Source organism: Dendronephthya gigantea, unplaced genomic scaffold (assembly GCF_004324835.1).
Source record: "Dendronephthya gigantea isolate DGI-Jeju-01 unplaced genomic scaffold, DenGig_1.0 000915F, whole genome shotgun sequence".
Classification (NCBI taxonomy): domain Eukaryota; kingdom Metazoa; phylum Cnidaria; class Anthozoa; order Malacalcyonacea; family Nephtheidae; genus Dendronephthya; species Dendronephthya gigantea.
The window spans coordinates 839-18,464 of record NW_021163925.1 but is presented as its reverse complement, the minus strand read 5'-3'; the positions used below and the strand labels follow the sequence as shown (position 1 = coordinate 18,464).

General features: G+C 37.5%; 3 protein-coding genes and 2 long non-coding RNA genes across 7 annotated transcripts; 2 read left to right on the top strand and 3 right to left on the bottom strand.

The window, feature by feature from the left end:
• Positions 1-253: 253 nt before the first annotated feature.
• LOC114544713 lies at positions 254-2,194 on the bottom strand. 2 transcript variants are annotated; one of them, XR_003690528.1, is made up of 6 exons: positions 2,159-2,194; positions 2,028-2,048; positions 1,888-1,941; positions 679-1,415; positions 467-589; positions 254-354 (listed from the first exon to the last, which is right to left on the bottom strand). It is a non-coding gene; the product is annotated as an uncharacterized LOC114544713 (long non-coding RNA). The 2 variants fall into 2 exon arrangements; XR_003690527.1 differs by having other exon boundaries at positions 679-842.
• Positions 2,195-2,345: 151 nt separating this feature from the next.
• LOC114544715 lies at positions 2,346-4,067 on the bottom strand. The gene is made up of 6 exons (XR_003690529.1): positions 3,514-4,067; positions 3,320-3,342; positions 3,193-3,216; positions 2,930-2,959; positions 2,770-2,814; positions 2,346-2,391 (listed from the first exon to the last, which is right to left on the bottom strand). It is a non-coding gene; the product is annotated as an uncharacterized LOC114544715 (long non-coding RNA).
• Positions 4,068-6,262: 2,195 nt separating this feature from the next.
• On the bottom strand, positions 6,263-8,913 carry LOC114544711. 2 transcript variants are annotated; one of them, XM_028563273.1, is made up of 4 exons: positions 8,064-8,156; positions 7,383-7,759; positions 6,746-7,014; positions 6,263-6,518 (listed from the first exon to the last, which is right to left on the bottom strand). In XM_028563273.1, exons 1-4 carry the CDS (start codon positions 8,064-8,066, stop codon positions 6,514-6,516), a joined length of 654 nt encoding a protein of 217 aa, XP_028419074.1. In that variant the 5' UTR covers positions 8,067-8,156; the 3' UTR covers positions 6,263-6,513. The 2 variants fall into 2 exon arrangements, 1 of the variants encoding a protein (XP_028419074.1); XR_003690526.1 differs by lacking the exon at positions 6,263-6,518 and having other exon boundaries at positions 6,889-7,014; positions 8,064-8,913.
• A 1,028-nt stretch (positions 8,914-9,941) lies between these two features.
• Positions 9,942-13,879, top strand: LOC114544709. Its single transcript, XM_028563272.1, has 5 exons — positions 9,942-10,579; positions 12,008-12,389; positions 12,671-13,065; positions 13,447-13,557; positions 13,792-13,879. Exons 1-5 carry the CDS (start codon positions 10,433-10,435, stop codon positions 13,861-13,863), a joined length of 1,107 nt encoding a protein of 368 aa, XP_028419073.1. The 5' UTR covers positions 9,942-10,432; the 3' UTR covers positions 13,864-13,879.
• Positions 13,880-14,651: 772 nt separating this feature from the next.
• LOC114544712 lies at positions 14,652-17,422 on the top strand. Its single transcript, XM_028563274.1, has 4 exons — positions 14,652-14,886; positions 15,008-15,200; positions 15,747-15,962; positions 17,246-17,422. The coding sequence occupies exons 2-4, from the start codon at positions 15,098-15,100 to the stop codon at positions 17,341-17,343; spliced, it is 417 nt and encodes a 138-aa protein (XP_028419075.1). The 5' UTR covers positions 14,652-14,886; positions 15,008-15,097; the 3' UTR covers positions 17,344-17,422.
• Positions 17,423-17,626: the final 204 nt, after the last annotated feature.

Here is a 17,626-nt window from a genome sequence, read left to right as displayed (position 1 = left end):
GTCTATCGAAAATTGGTTAGTTGCTAATCGATGTCGCATACTCCAAATTTCATATTTCAACTCGCCACAAAAGAACAAACGGCAAGTCTTATCATTGCGTCAAGTCTTATTGAAACCTAAGAGACGTAACTTGCCCTTTTTTGCGCCGCACTTTATTTATAATTTCAACTAAAATACAGTTATTATATCTATTATGAAATTTTAGGTATAGTTAAAATTAAAAATAAAATTTAAAATATTTTCTTACATTTAGAAGGGCTGTTGTCTGGTGATGGGCTAGCAGGCGATGAGTTTCCTTCGAGTGTTGAGTAGGAGACAGTGGAGAAGTCATAAAAATACGAGGAGTGTTGGCGACTAGCAGAAAATGGAGAACAAAATAAATTATTAAAACGCTTGTCCAAATACAGGTGAATATATATTTCTAATCTCAATCTATTTAGACACGTAGAAATGTAACATATCATACCGTTTAGCGGACTTAGTGTGTTTTCGTTGTCACTGCTGCTAAATCCAATTCCAACAGGCGAAGAGTACAGGCTAGATAACTGTGAGTGAACAGGAGTCGTTCAATCCCCAGGAGAGCTCGTCACTAAATATCATCATAAAAATTGTGTAGATATAGACTATAGTTCATGTACTATATTCAAGTATACAGATTGCTTATTTGTGATCTCTTACCACTTTGCGGACTCCTCGTGTTCTCATGGTTACTGCTGAATCCAATACCGATAGGCGAACTGCCTTCTATTTCTCTCTCTCGAAGAGTTTCAATAGTGGACGGCGACGCCGGTTCTGGCGAGGATGAAAATCCAAACCCGCAAGGCGACGACATAACTATACAACTAGAAATACATTGCATGCAGTGACCTCTCGCCGGACCTTAATGCAACAACATCATTTCCGAAACAGTGTGAAAATCATATTATATTTAACAAAATAAAGTATTTACAATAAAAAATAAAACATTTTAAAACAGAACAAATTTAATATTTACATAACAGTTAAAATAACAAACTCGCAATATTTGGCTACGTTGACATACAGTGATTTCTCATCGGGTAGTCGAATTGTTGAGAACGATATTAAGATTGAAAACATTATTGGCTCATTTTTCACATGCTGATATCTCATTAATTGTTTGATTGAATCGCCTTTTAACCCGTAATGTCAATTTTGCTTGTGTATAGAATGCGTGATGTTTAACGTTAAAAATCAATGATGGTATAGAGATTATATGTCAACGTAGCCTAGTCTGCACGTTTGAGAAGTTTAAGCACTAAACTTCTCAAACGTGCAGTTTGTAAATTGCATTGAGGGCTTTTGCTGCCCTCGTTTTTGTGTTGTGCGCCCAGTCTGCCGCTGGGGGCACACAACCCTTGTGTGGCCCCGCTGGCCACACAACCAACAAACAGCCCCTATAAGAAAAAAAAGTCACTATAAGAAAAAAAAAGTCATTATATACACGCCTAAAAACGATCAGGTTGATGCAACATTGATATGAACAGCATCGAACAATGTTGTGCTGCCCACATTGTTCAGAGTTGTTATCAACTTGGAACAATATTGTTGGAACTGAATCGGGTGTAACAATATTGTTCCAAGTTGATAACAACTCTGAACAATATGGGCAGCACAACATTGTTCGATGTTGATGCAACAACCTGATGAGTTTTTAGCCGTGTATATTATTTTCATACATTGTGATGGCCAGCGGCGTCTTTAGCAATGTTTAAATATTTGATTAGACCTTCTGAATTCTTTCTGTCACACCGGGCTTGGTATGTTTAGCCCTAGAGTCAAGGTTATATGCTTACAACATCACACCACTTTGCAATTGTTCACGTGACTATACAATACATGGCAATCCATAAGGTATTAAATACATACGCGATTGGCAGGCGCGAGCACGATGGCCCCGCACGCCACACTTGTAGCAACGCCCTAAGGTGGAATATCAAGAAATGATTGGTCTTCTGGCTAACTAAATTCGTGAATTAACTGACCATTGTCAATAAAACTTTATTAACCTGCAATATGTCCACGGAAACCTAAAAGAGAGGAGATGTCATTTTGAGCATCATTGCAATGTAACCATTATTGATCGAGTGTTATGTGTTTACATAGGTAATAACACTAATGAAATTATACAAATTAATACCTGGGAGCAAGCCTTTCCCCCGAAGAGCAGGGAGCGATGATGTTCTGAAATGTACGTAACAAACTTGGTTGACACATCGCGTAAATTAGGATATTAAATTGATAACAAAAAGTTTTTAAAAATTGGAAGCTATCTGGAAGCAAATGGTATACATTACATTTCAGTAAAATTAAATGATACAATAATACCTGGGGGCAAGCCTCTCCCTTGTGGTGCAGGGAGTGGATGATCTTCTGAAATGAAACAATAATACACAAATACATAGATGTGATTTTCAATAATGAACAAAATACATAGATGTGATTTTCATGCATCCACCACAAGGACAACATTTTTACAAAATGGGGGGGGGGGGGTACGTAAAATTATAGAAGGAAGGCAATTGGGTTGAGCTGGGTTGTGGTCTTTTAGCTCATTGGAAAATCTGTAACGGATAACAAAAATGTGAGGTTATATACCACAAATTATGTATATATATTTCTTTATATATGGCTAAGTCAATAATAATATTGTAAACTTGTGCATTGTTGATATAATTGTGGTGGCACAGGATTTACTGTGATAAAATGAGAGTATTTTAGTTGTGCACGGGGAGCTACAGGATTGCTCACCTGGCCCATCCACTGCCACGGCAGGTTGCTCTGCTTCTCTTAGATCTATGGTGAAGGGAAATTTGTGTATAAAATGTATTATACACTTTATTGTTGTGAGAAAAAATGAAAACAGTGCGACAAATGAATTAGATTAATACTTTGAATATTTTTTATTTACCTTCATCACCCTCTGCATCAACTTCAATTTCTAAAATGCAAGAGGCAAAATCTTTAATCAATATTTAGTACTTTGCTAAATTTATACTACAGTATGTGTGTAAATATGGCCAGAGTATTATAAAGGCCACACTAAATTGATTTATGTCTTTGAGAATGAATCTATGTTTCATATATATGGCATGTTTGTCATGTGCGAAAAGAAAAGGTTACCACAAATTATGTATTTCTTATATATGGCCAAGTGCCTATCTGTAAACATACCAAGTACTTCTTCTTCATTTTCCACTAAAATACATAGAAAAATCAGTAATAGTAAAAACGTTTACCATTACACTACAACCATGAGAAAAGTGGTTTGTAAACTGGTAGAAAAGAGGTTGAATCTTACTTTTTTCTCTCCTTGTAGATGATCTTATATGCCATCAACATAAAAATATATTGAGTAAACATATTTTAATACTATTTCAAAAGCACTATACGGTTAAAATACATTGTATACTCGAGGCAAGCTTAAAATTCCTTCAATATAGCTACTGAAATGTTATTTTTGAGAAAAGAAATGTATTAAAATAGCAAACTTACATTTTTTTAAATAATATTTATGACTTTTGTAGCTGTAAAATATATAAGAAATACAATAGTTTCATTAGTTTATTGAGAAAAGTTAAACACAAAAGACAATACGCGTCGGCGTTGGAAAAACATGCCAATTTTAAAATGCAATAAAAAGGATACAGAAGTTTCTCCCTAAAATATCTGTGCGTAAATTGGTAAATCAAATTGTCGACTGTGGAATAGTATATTATAATTTATTCGAGCGAATTTTGAAATGTTTAATATTTTATAAAGTTTTTTATTTTGAAAAAGACTTACCGCAGTCCAAAAACAGCAGGATATCGGCAGGATATTTTCGCGCTCTTTTTGAAATTTATGTTATACGTGAATTTTGCGTGTACTTTATTATTGTTACCAGGCAAATCACGAAATATCCCCGCGCGATGGTATTGTGGTTTTCATTTCATTGATTGTTATTGTAAATAGGTAACTTACCTGATTGATATAGTGTACATGTCAACAGCCACCCTCAAAAGCATAATACCTGATATCATGTCTAGTAACAGGCAATATGACACATGTACAGTTAATTGCCATCCTCAAAAACAAAAATTATAGAGGCAAAGTTGTAATAAGACATACAAACTTCACTTCTAAAATTGTGTCTAGTAGCAGGCGACTATTGATTTCCTCGAAAGCACATTGGTGCCCAGTATCATTAACAAAAGGATATAACAACTTACAATACAATCCATATCTTTATATGCATATATTCAATGCTTATGCCTCTGCTCGAGTCTTTTCTGCAAGCACACGAAGTCGTCGTTCCGCTTCTTGTCGCTTCTTCAAATTTTTATTCCTACCAATGACTTTCAGACGATCAAATGTCATAGGTTCAAACACAATATCATTAATTGATCTTACCCTAGATGCTGCCACAAATGTGCAGCCAGCAACTCTCTCCCCTTTACCTAAATCAACAACAGCCTTGGTTAGTGTCTGTCCTTGGGACTTGTGTATCGTCATTGCATACCTCAGCCGCAAGGGCAATTGTTGTCTTGACAAATACTTTCCATCCGCCATCCACTCAAACAGTCTTGGAGGCACAGGTAATCACTTTGAACATCTTGTAGAAATGCAGGGCCAGAATATGCTGGAAATGAACCAGTACTGCAATCGGTAGATTTGGTGGACCCATATTCTCTGCAAACCAAAATTGCTCAACAGTTCCAAAAGAGCCATTGCAAAGCCGACTTCTGCCCAAAGGTTACATGTCAGCATCACTTCTGCTTTGGTTGACAAAAAGAGGACAGCTTCCAAACCACCTGCTTCATCAGATGTTGCCGCACTTGCACCTCGACCAGAATGCCTTGCTTGAATTTTGACCAAGGGTTGTCAATCTCTAGCAACTTCTCATAATTATATTCAGCGACACTTTTTTTATCAAAGTACAGCCGGATTGCATCACTAAATCGATCCATTGAAACGTTAGGTCTGGAGTGCTGTATTAATAGTCTCCAGTCCATCTCGGTAACTTGTCCATCTCTCATTCTCATCAATAGCGCCCTGAATGCAACTACTTCTGGGTCTTCACCAATCTGTCGCATGACCTGCTCTAAAATGACTACATAATCAAATGTTAAATACATACTGTGACCATGGTCACTGATTACAGATCCATTACCTGCAATGTACATTGGTTTATCGCCTACAGGAGGTAACTGGCCGAAATCCCCCATTAGGATAATCGACATCCCCAAATGGGATATCCTCTTTTCCTGTACCTGCACGTAGTCTGTTGTCAAGCCATGAAAGCATCTGATGTCCAATCATTGACATTTCATCAATAATGAGAAACCTCTTACCTTCCAATCTGAGCTGCAATCTCTGTAAGGAATCGCCCTGTAATTCTCTGTATTCCCGAATCGGAAGTTGAGCTGCGGAATACAAAGTTTGACCACCAATACTGAATGCAGCAATTCCGGTGGTTGCTGTGACAATACATTGGTGTTGCAATACTTGCTTTAGGGCACTAATTAAATATGTCTTACCTGTGCCAGCAGTACCACTTACAATCATATGTAGTGGTTCACATTCATCATTAGCCATGGATGCAGTGATAATGTCAAATGCCAGTCGCTGTTTGTCATTCAAGGTCCCTGGGTCAACCACCACTTGTTGGTCACCTGTTTGATACTGCATACCTTGCTCCTCTGCATCCTTCTCTGTTTAGAAATCCACCCAGCAGATTCTCTCAACAAATCCCCAGGCACACATCTTGCTGCTTCGAACCAATCCACTGCTTCGTTATTTGCCATTTGATTTCCTGCATCCTCATAATGTTGGTTGAGTCTACATAACAACATCCAATCCTCAATTTGCTCTTCCTCATTAGGTTGATCCTGTTCGTCATCGCTTTCATCACTACTTTCATCAGTTCCATATGTTTCATCTGTCTGTGCAGCATGGACCATCTCTGTTTCAATAGAATACCCAAATACATTGTCTCTAGCAAAATCTGTCTGAAGAAATGAAGCATATGTGTTTAATAAACATCATCAGTTTCCTCCATATTGTCCCATGCATTTGATGACTTATCTTCCCATGGTTTAAACTTAATGAGTTGATACTTGCAGTATTTCCAAAGGTAGGGCTGCCAGGATTGGCTGTAAGCTTTGGAAATGTCCTGACAATATAAGGATTCACTCGTTTTGTCAACTCACCTCTGACTCTTGTGAACTGAGATGCATACTGCATCAAATTCAACTGAGATAACCCCTATACCTACTCTCCACTTTTGTCCGCTCTCCATAATCTTGAAGAACAGAATTCTGAAGTACTTCCTCTTGTGGATTTTCTGCATCAAGGATCACTTTTCTACTGTTTTCTAAAGAAACAGTAACAAAACTATACGTACAGCCTACCAAAGGCAAACTGAGTAACATATGGGCAGTCTCCTGAGCAGCCATGTCCCTATCACCAGCAACTTGAATCATTGCTTTCTTGATTGCAGAAGACACTTGGTCATCATTCTGTAATGAAGATACAGACAACTTCAGTATGTCAGAAGCAGATTTTGATCGTGGTTCCCCTTTCGCTGCATACTTGGCCATGTATCTTGCACATGCCTTTTCATCTACAATTACCTGCAAATCCACATTGGCCCGCCAATTCTCAAGCATGACCCTGTTGTGTGAATTCAGCCTCTCATCATTTCTCTTGGTTTGCAACTCTGAGTGTACAGATTTATTTTTCTTACCTCGAACCTCATAAATCAGTGCAGTCTCCTCTTGTAATGGTTTTGGGAACCCAAATCTGCACTCTGCAGGCAGGTCAACCCTCTTCTTTTTCAGGCAATACGCTGGACTGCATCTGGTGTGCCTCTCTACTGAATTTACTAACCTGTGATAATCAACATCATGATTATCAACTGATGTTGCTTTCACAGCAGAAGGGTGTGGATCTGGTAGTGTCCAGTTCTCATCAGGCAGATCATCATTAACTGTGGTCACAAGCCAGTCAACGTAACTTTAAAAGAAATAAAAATAACATGGTTATAACACCTAATTTATATATATTTTTCCATAATTGTAAATACTTTGCTGTTTACACTCTCAATTCCTTAGCATTAGGAAATATCAGTTTCTAAAGAAAATATACGGAATTTTGTTTTTTTTGTGAATGTATGTGGAAGCTGTATTTAGCAAAATTTGCAACATTGTAGCACATAGTAGGCTAAAACTAAAAGTCTGGGGAAAATGTTTTTTAAGTTTTCTACAGCACATACAAAGAATTTCTAATAATGCACATGCAGCTTATACCGTGGACACAATTTGCGTATTTATGTGGTGAGTGTAAATCATTTATAATACTTAAGATATACATACAAACCTTACCTAATTAGCTTTCTCTCCGCATCTTCACCCTCTCTGACAATTTCCTGGCAAGAGAATTCAAAATCGTCAGGGGACATTTCATTTTCTTTCTCTTTCTCAAGCACTGCTTGGCATGCACGTTTACGTAATAATCGAATATCTGGATCATTCTTTAATTTAGCACATCCATGAGCATGTATACTTCCTCTGGCCTGGTATTCAAACCTATACCAAAACCATTCAGCATCCAAGACACCTTCAAGCCAATGTTTGATGAACTTCTGTAGCCTTTGCATGAAAAACCAATCTGTCAGGTGTGGATTGTCTATCACTGCTTGTGCTCTTTCTGTTCTTGATGCCCCCTCGTTACTTTGCAATAGTCTTTGCAAGTCTGGCCACTAAAGGTAAAGAAAAAGGTAGGGCAACCTTTTTGTTCAATCAGGGCTAACAGTTCTTGCAGTCTCTGATACCAATACTGATTTGTACCCTGAATTTTTGAAACATAACGTTGCAAACGATTTACCATTTGATTTGCACCCATAGAGTTTACCATTGTTTTCAGCTCCTCCATAGTCATGTTTGCATCCGCTGGATGTTGCCGCAAGTAAATGTTAGCTTGTGACAACAACTGATGTCTCTGCTTCATATTCAACGCCCAGTATGGGAACCGGGGATGTGAGGCAAACCTCCATTCAAACTTACCATTTGGCAGCCTCTCTGCAAACTTCATCAGGTGTTTGAATGCCTCTGCCAAACTTTCCTCATGCTGCCTGACTCTGTTTGTTGGGTCACCTTTCCCATGGGGAAATAGTGTTGGAAATGCCATGCTTGCCAAACCATCTGTTTTAAACTCATTAACAGCATTACCTTCAGTTGAGGGCCAGTCTAAAGGGTCAACCTCATTCACTGCATCTTGAATAGCTGCACCATCCTTTCTTTGTCTTTGCCGCATAGGAATAAATGATGTACTGCCATTTCCTAAAACTAATTCTTCAACTGTTGCATTAGCACTCATTACAGGTTCTTGTGGGGGGCCCTCATTTTCAACATGAACTGGAAGTTCATTGTCATCAATAATATACCTTAGCTCTTCAGGGACACCATTTTCAGGTAGACTTTGGATAATATCCCTGTCAATCTCAATATCTTTGAAAAATGGATTGTTTGTTTTCAACCACAATATAGCTTCAAACACCCTGTGTCGACGAACTGTAAAATCTTTATGTGTTTCATCAGCACCCTGCCTTCGCACAATCATAACAGGCAAGTCAGCCACTTGTGCAGGCAACCTATTCAAAAAACTTTGAATATCCTGTGGTAAGTTTAGCACATGACCTTTGTAGCCCCTTTGCCCACCATGTTTTCTGTAGACTTGCATGATGGGGCAAACCCTTGAAATCAGCATTTCCTCTACCTGTGTCAAACCTCTCAATTGCTCTGGAACAGTACCTGGGTCCATGTCATTGCCAGCACTGAAATTCTTTGGTGATTTCTTGTCTCTTTGACACCGGTAGCAAACGAAGGGATCTGCTGCCAAGTTTTGCTTTGTCGGCCAAGTCTCTTTACAAATTGTACACTGCCGATGCTCTAAATGCTCTTGATCTAAATGAAAACTGTGCATTTCATTCTGAGGTTGTCAACATTTTTCCAACCACCTTCATGCAAATATTGGTCTGAACTACTTATAGCATCATCATTTGTACCATTCTCATCACACAGTCTTACCTGATCGTTTTCTGACTGTACCTGCTGTGGTATTGACCTTGTCTCATAGGATCTTTTCGCTCGTTTCCTCACATTTTCAAGCCTTTCTGCTCGCTTTTGGACACTTTCACGTCGCCTTCTCTCTCTTGCGTTAGCTCTATTTTCTTCCCTTTGCATCTCACTTTCTTCACTTGTACTTGCTTCTTTTCTCCGTTTATAAGCAGCCCTACGCTTCGCCAAGCGATTCTCCTTTTCTTCTGACGTTTCTTGTTGCAAAAGTAGTCGTGCATTTTCCCTTCGTCTCTCGAGTACCTTGCTGGAGCTCGCTTCAATTCTACGCTTATGAGAAGCCCTTCGCTTTGCCAAAGAACGTCCTTTCTCTTCCGACGTCTGCTGATGAGATTCTTCACGTCTTTTATCTCTTTTCTTTCCTCTTTCATCGCATGTACTTACCCTGACCATTTTTTTGTACGCATCTCTTCGCTTTGCTAACCTATGCTGCTTTTCCTCTGCCGTTTCTTTATCCATCTTGGCCTTATGATTAACCCTTCTTTTTGCCAGCATTTCCTCGTGATAACCTGCTTCCTTCTGCATCTCGGTTTCCAAATTGGACATTGATTTTAACGAAAAATTTGCTTGTCTTAAGCACAGTAGATTTTTTTTGTAAAAAGTTTTTAAATGGCTTTTTAAAAAGACAGTTAAATTGCTGACGCTGTATTTTAAATATAAACATTTTGTCTTGGCCAATCAGGATGATACTGGTTACCAGTGTTTACTCGTTCAAAATTTTGCGCATGCGCATATCTAACAAAACCACCCAACGTCGACCGTCCATGACAAAGAATTTGGACAACTTTGGATTCGGCTATGTTCTACCGGGTTCCGGGTGTAACTCCTAATCTCCGAGCGGAATTAGTACCCTCGCACGGCGCTCCGCGCCGGCTCGGGGATTATGCGTTTTGGTCTTTTACCGCATTCTTCAAAATATTTCTGACAAGCTTAGTTACGAAGTTAGGAAGCAGCCGGTTTTCACTAAGATCAGCTTACACCCTTCTAAGTTTTTAAATGTTTTCCGTTATTATGATTTTTGTCGCTAATTAGTATAAACGTTTTTGATTGGTTGAGTTTTGAACCTTTTAACAATGAAAAATTCCTCAGTTACCTACGGCTTTGTGTTCTCGAACGCTGATTCGTTGAGCCGCGAAGACGCTATCACCTTGTATGACGCTATCACCTTGTATGACGCTATCCGGCCTTGTATGACGCTAGAAAACCTTGCCAAAATATACTCTATTTCCTCTGCCAAAGACACCAGCAGTTTTGTTCAGCAAGGTTTATTCAGCAGTCAACAAACAGTATTTTAAAAAATGCCTTCTTTCAAATGGTCAATTCGAGTAAATGAGGACAAAGCGTACGTGTTTGTCAACGGTATTCGGCCATCCAAAAATAGTGTAGAATATTCGCATGTTCTGCGCGCTGAAGTGGGAAAATTTAAGAATCGCGTGGCTGTAAAGGTATGATTTTTAATTTTTTGAGTTTCTCACTGTGATTAATATAAAGATAATATTATATATTAAAGGGTATATAAAGGGTAAATATATTTGGTATTATATACTGTGGTATTGGTCTCTACCTGCTGAAATGAGATGCTGCGTGCACCAGCGACCTTTTGAGTCCTAGTTTTATATGTTTGTTGTAACGAATTAATAACCATATTGGCACTAGTTGTATAAAAATACAGTAAGGCGATTTTTAAAATACTTTTCCCCCACTCACTATAGTCCAGCGCCTAACTGCGCTTTCTGGGGTGTCATTGCCTTGAAAAAATCTGATACCTTCAATATCTGATATAGTTTAACTACAAGTAAAATCTCCTACCGAGGTTCACTTAGCTTTCGTTTAGCGTTCACAAGTCATATACCAAAATGCACGCCGTAACATAATCGCATGAAATTTAAATTTCATTATGAAGTATACACCCATCAAAATTAATATGGCTAAAGCCAAGGTTTAGTAATAATGGACTGTTATAGTTTATAAAACTCCATATTGAGCAGCCTGACTGAAATATAAAGTTTTATAGTTTTACAATGTTTAGCAGATTTCTATCTTGAGGTTGCAAAGTATAAATGATAGAATTCTGACAGTCTATGATAATGCTCGTGCTAGCTTTTCTAAAACAAGGAATGGCGCCTCGGCCCTCAGAAACCACCTATTTTACGACGGGGCGATAATGATTCGATTTTGAGACTATAAGTGCATGACTGGCATGCCTTTAATTGATCAGGGCGTATATAAGATAGGGCCATAGATTAAAAAATGAATGATAGGGCGGTGAAACGGTGATTTGGGCCCTGATCTACGTATGATGCGTGGGACCCCCCCGAACAAACACAACATGATAAACCATAGGCGGCCCTGAACTGATCTCGCTAATCTCGCTGACCTCGCGCGACCTCATGTTGTCTGAACAGTCTTATATTATGACAAGGTACGTCATCGCGCGAGGTCAGCGAGATCAGTTCTGGGCCGCCTATGGATAAACAAATATCCATTTCTACATTTAAGCCTTAAAATAACACAAATAGCTTTCGTTTAGTTGGAATTTTACATGCGTAAATTCTACGTCGTGAAAGATTAGTGATTAAAGTTTTAGGAAAATGATTCAGTGTCAAACGCAAAGTCAGCTTTTTTAAAATTAATTTAAAACCCTTGGTCCAAGGGTTGGAAACTTAGTCCTAGCATTTGTTTCTGTAAAATTTTTACACAGAAATATTGCTAGTGTGTTATAAACTGGGCACTACACAATGAATGAGCGCGTTATGGATGATAGTTTCACCTATTACATGCTTCAAATAATGATGCCAGCTATCCGTACATATATTAATACTGTATTTTGATTGATTCTATGTAAAAATTATTATTTTATTCATATTTTATAGTTGATTTTCGTTCGAGGGGCAGATGGCAAAAGAGAACACTGTTTCTTCTCCACAGGGAAATATGACTGGTCAGCAAGCAATGGGCTTTTCCGCGAAATTGTTGCGACTGAAAATGAGCAACAATGGGCTGCAAAATGCAATGAAGCCATTGAAAAGTTAGAAAAGCAAGATTGCGCTAATGATGGTCAAGATCAACAAAATCAAGGTGGATCCAAGGATTCCGAGCCTGTTTTAATCACTAATGAAGATGAAGCTATAAATTTAAAAAGGGGATCTTCATCTCTTGTGGAACAGCTGAGTACTCCCCTAACCAAGAAAAAGTGTCAAGATGAAGAGGCCAAAGAATTACAATACCAAACAAGAGCAAAAGAATGCGAAGTTGGTATGTAGAAATTAAATATATACATATGATATTTTTTGTTGAACCACTAAACCACAATGAATGTTAATTAATTTTTTACAGAAATTATCAAGTTTAAATTAAGGCTTAAATTATCAAGTCATTTTCTTAATTAAAATCCCTGCTACACAATTACTTCTTTCAATATGACCAGCTTTTTTTGCCCAATGGTTTCCTTTTTACCATTCTAGCTTACTCAAGTTGTATAAGTGCACCTTCATTTGGCAGTAATATCATGCATGTCTTTTCATAACTTTGAATAGATGAGCAATTCTATGTTCCGGTTGGCAATATTGAACTACCTCCAGCAGACAGAATGATCAGGAAAGTGGATGAAATATTTTTGGCCCAATTAAAGGAAAATATGGAAAGTAACCCCAATGGCTCATATGAACCTCTTTACTTGTTGGTAAAAGGTCTGAACAGAAAGGAGAACATTTCAAAATCAGATGTCAGCAGCTATCAGTATGAGGTACTTGGTGGTACGCATAACTTGTTGGCAACAAAGCAACTTTTAGAGAAGCACCCTGATAGTGAAGAGTATAAGGGAAGATATGCAAGAATATTTGTTAGGTTAACAAATTTTGAAGCTTTATGGCTGGCGTCAAGGCATAATAAGACTGGGTGTTTCCGTCATGAAATGACATTCAAAGATGAGGCAAGTTCTGTAGAAAGGCAATTCTAATATTGTTAAATATTAAGAGGGAGTGGTTGTTTGTTATAGTTTAACAGTCAGTCAACAAGTTACTTAAGGAACCCATTAGTGTCACAGTAGTAATGAGTACCCAACTTCTTAACTTATTCAACTTTGCTTTGTCAAATACCAGAAATTTTTCTCAAGTACATACCAAAATTGTCAATGGTAAATTATTGGTTATAGTGGTCTGAGTTACTTACGATAATAATTAGCAGTAATCTGCCACAGGCAATTGCAGTAGAAACTACCAAATTATTAATTGCAGCAGCAATCATTTGGGTGATTTACCAGTCAGTGGGTTAAAAAAGCTGTGATCACAAACATTTTTTTATTCTGCTGTAGGTGGAAGTTGCTCACAGGCAGTTGGAGATCATTGGTACAAAAAATGAGAACAATGATTTAGTTCCTAGTCAGCAATGGAGAGACAGATGTTCCCACATATTAGGAAAGACAGTGAGTAAACTTTTCAGTTTATTCAATTTGTAATATATTGTGAACACCAGGTGATTTTGCTTGCCAGTGAAAGTCTTGCCACCAGTGAATGGGTTATCAAAAGAAAGCAGATGTAATTATAATCTGTACTAAACCTAAACCTGTTTAATGAAATAATTTTAAATTAACTTGCTGATCAATAAAGCACTTACACTGAGTAATTAATATTCTTGTTAAATGTTGTACTTTTTTTAGAAGAAAAATCTTTCTGATGTATTTCTTAATTGTTGCTGCTCTCCCAGAAGATGGTTATCAGTCATTCCTTGAGATGTGCCGAAAATATGAAAAAGGTCTTCTGAAAGACCAGCGAGCAATGGCAAAGGACCTACAAGAAAAGCCGAGGTTCAAGCCATCATACATCAAATGCTTATTTGGCCTCGACGTTTCAGATCGTGTTGCTCTGTTGGGTCAGGTAAAGATATTTCTTCCATTTTTAGGCGTAAGATGCCCCTTAGCTTATTTTTTTGCCGCTGTGATCTGTTAAAAATTTTATTTACTAATTAACCACTTAGTTTATTAAAATATAATTGTGCCCTTTAAATTAAATCCAATCATCATTCTAAATCTGTTGTTTTTTTTAGGTTGCTGACCAAAGTAACAGTCTGGATGAACTGAAATTAGTGTGCAAGGAGTGCAAAGTACTGAAGCCTGTCCAAAAAGTGATTTCTTCATTTCTTGGATGTAAATGGGAATTGCTTAGTGCAAAATTGGGAGAGAAAGTCAGCGTTGACCAGTTAAGGAAATTTACAGTAAGTATACAGTATATGTATTATATCAGGCAGTTCGATATTTTGATCCAGGTTTGTAGAATGGAAAATATCCGCTCTTCTCTCTATGCTGAGGTTGAGTATTTGAACTGACTTCTAAATTAATAAATTCAAACTACAAGAAACATTTCAAACTACTAGTAGCTTGAAAATAAACATTAAATCAGCCCTGCTACATGTTCCTTGGAAGATTTCAATTTTCAATTCTGCTACCTATTTGATGACCATTTTAGTCTGCAAACATTTTTCTGTGTTTCGCACATTCAGTAGAGCTGTGTTTCTATTTACTAGGGAAAAGATGAAACCAACCTTATTTTCAGACAATACTTGGAATATCTGCAAAAGAGTCTGACCATCGAGGAATCAGACCAGCCACTAGTTGTATCACCCAATGTATTTCTGATGGACCAGGGAACAAGGGGCGTTGTCCACATGTGTGTTGACCCACTGGAACTGCAGCAAGGGGTCATACGGGCAAGAAAAAGGATTTTCATTAGCCTTATGTAAGCTTTCACCACATCAGGTACAGTATAGTGATGTAACATTGACCTAATGCACCAATAGTACTGTATATGTACAACTGTGATAATTGTGAAAAAGGTGTATACTGAACAATACTTTCTTTTTAAAAATGATTTTTTTAGGAAAATGAAGTGACAACATTTGCTGCAGGTTTGCTGGACCTAGTGGACCGTTTAAATTTTGGTGTGTGCCACATTTTCAACGTAGCAATAATGGGGGATATCCATCAATTAATGGAAATAAAAAAATGGATCGAGGAACACCGTGGAATCTGCGAACTTGGTTTCGCATGTGTTAAAGGAGTTAAACCATCAGGTATATATTAGCATATTAACGGGCAATGTATTCATGTTTAAAATAGTAAGATTTTAATGTTCACGTTTACGGCAAAGGGATAACCGTGTCTGTCGTAGAGAATTTATGCCTCAATTTTAATTCGCAAACTGCTCGAAGCTCTATCATCTAATAATTGGCCCCAAAATACTATCTTCAATAGTTTGTCGATTGCAGCTAGCCGCATGTCTGGTGTAATTGTCAATCGTAAGGTCCTTAATCATTTTGTTTAATCCACCTTTTGGGTTTCTGCTCACCATAGATTATTTTGTTAAAACAGCATCCTGGTATTTTCTAGAGGTTCTTGCGATGCAATGTTTTTATATTTTATTTTTGTAACAAAATTTAGTTAAACTTGTCTGCGTTTGTTATTTCTGCAATTCAACTGTAAAATTAGAAGTTCAAATTCACGTACACTCGAAAATACGTCAAATTTACACGCATAAAAGCATACCTACTGTAAACTGTAACCGTATTTTGCAATGCATACAACAAAATTAACTTACGCATTGTTCCTGCATTTTACAGGTCCTAGCCTTGGTATGGTACGGGCTGTAGAGGGGTTTCTCCTCTACCATGCGGCGCCTGGGCAACGGCTGCTGCAAGATCATTTTAATTTCACTGCCTGCACTGAGAATTTTATTATTGTAAGTCAAGAGCACAAGGAGTTGGAGGTGTGGCATTCTGTAGTTGAAATGTTCAGTAGACCAGGCGATTGGATTCTTGACGTGAATACGCCACAAGGTATGCAATTATACCAGTACTGATGAAATACTAATAATTTTTTTATGCACTGTTCACATTGTTGCTGCCGACTAGTTACAATGAATTATCTGGAAACAACAGGTGCAATCGTGTTGTTAATCGTTGATACAAAAAAATAATTTAACTTAAGGTGGCTCCCTACAGTTCTATGGTTGTATCGCGGTAATTTTGTCGCGCGCGAATTAGTACACGCAACACGCGTGGCTGATGTTGCACGCAGGGCGGATCTTTTAAAATTTATCATTGTGAACTTTTGATAAACACGCGCGGGCCTTCGCGGGACGTTGACTGGTCGCGCGAGGAAATTAAAATCCTGATTTTTGTGACGTCATAAACATAAAAATAAATGTATTTTTTTCGTTTTTCCTTCGGTAAATTCTTTTCAAACTTTACACAGTTTTCTGTAATCGTAAAATGCGTAAAATGTGCAAGTTTTAAGAAAATCGTACGAGCCGAATTTTTTTAAATTAAAAAACAGGATTTTTTGAGGATTTAAAAAAAAGTGCTCGTACGATTTTTTTTAAATGCTAACATTAGAAAGAATTATGGATAAGATTACTGTATGGAAAAAAGTAGAAAGTTTTACCGAAGAAAATTTCAAAAAAATATCTCAGAATCTGCAAATTGGCCCTTTTTAAAATCGTTATGTTACCATGGCAACGAGGATATTTTACGAAATTTTATATATTTCGTAATTTGCGATATCATAGCAGTTATGTGGCCAAGTTTCGTGATCATACTTTGTAAGATGATAAAATAATGGTCTTTCGAACACAATTGCGCATTACACAATCAAAACTGTAGGGAGCCACCTTAACCGCTTTTACTGTGAAGTTTCACTTTACACTGTTCTGATGGCTGGCGGATTCAAAGGACATAGTCAATCATCTAGTCAGTGGTGAAGGTCATTTCTGTTCGTAGTGGTTTATTCAACTATCTCAGCGCTTTGAACTTTATTTAGACAATTTCTTTTGTCTTATTTAAATGTTAATTAGGCTTTTCGTCAAGTTGACAAAAATTTCGAGAAACTTTCTTGTTAATGCAAAATTGAAACCTTTCAATATGGGAGCTAAAATGATAAGGTTGATTAGCTGTGTCCCACTATGCAACTTTACACTATCATTGGATCACTAGCTTTCTTCCTTCAGTTTATTCACCTATTCGCGCAGTATATTTTAAAGTAGTTTCCCGTAAAAAACATAATTAAATGTTATGCAGTATAACATTCCAACTAAATTGATCTATTTTTATGACTGTTTCAGTTGCTGGAGCTGCTGCAGCCATGAAGGAAGGCAGGAATGTTTTATGCTTAACACCAAATGAAGAAGAAGCAAGAAACGTATTGCGCAAAATTTTGTGATTTGAAAAACTAATTATATAATTCTATATACATGATTCTTTGCATTTGACTTTAGTATTTTGGTTGTGATGTGAAGGTCTGCAGGTAAACTAAATTTTGGCAGACTCAGTCAAGTCGCTTTAGGTTCTGGAATTCAGCTGCCCAATTTTTCACTGGTCGGTTTCGCTGCATGCATTGTCGGTTGATAAATAAGATTTTGACAGAATCAAGCCGTTTTAGGTGTCCGCTGTTGAAAACCCATAAAACGTTGATCGCGGACTAAAATTTGGCTCTAAAATCTCAT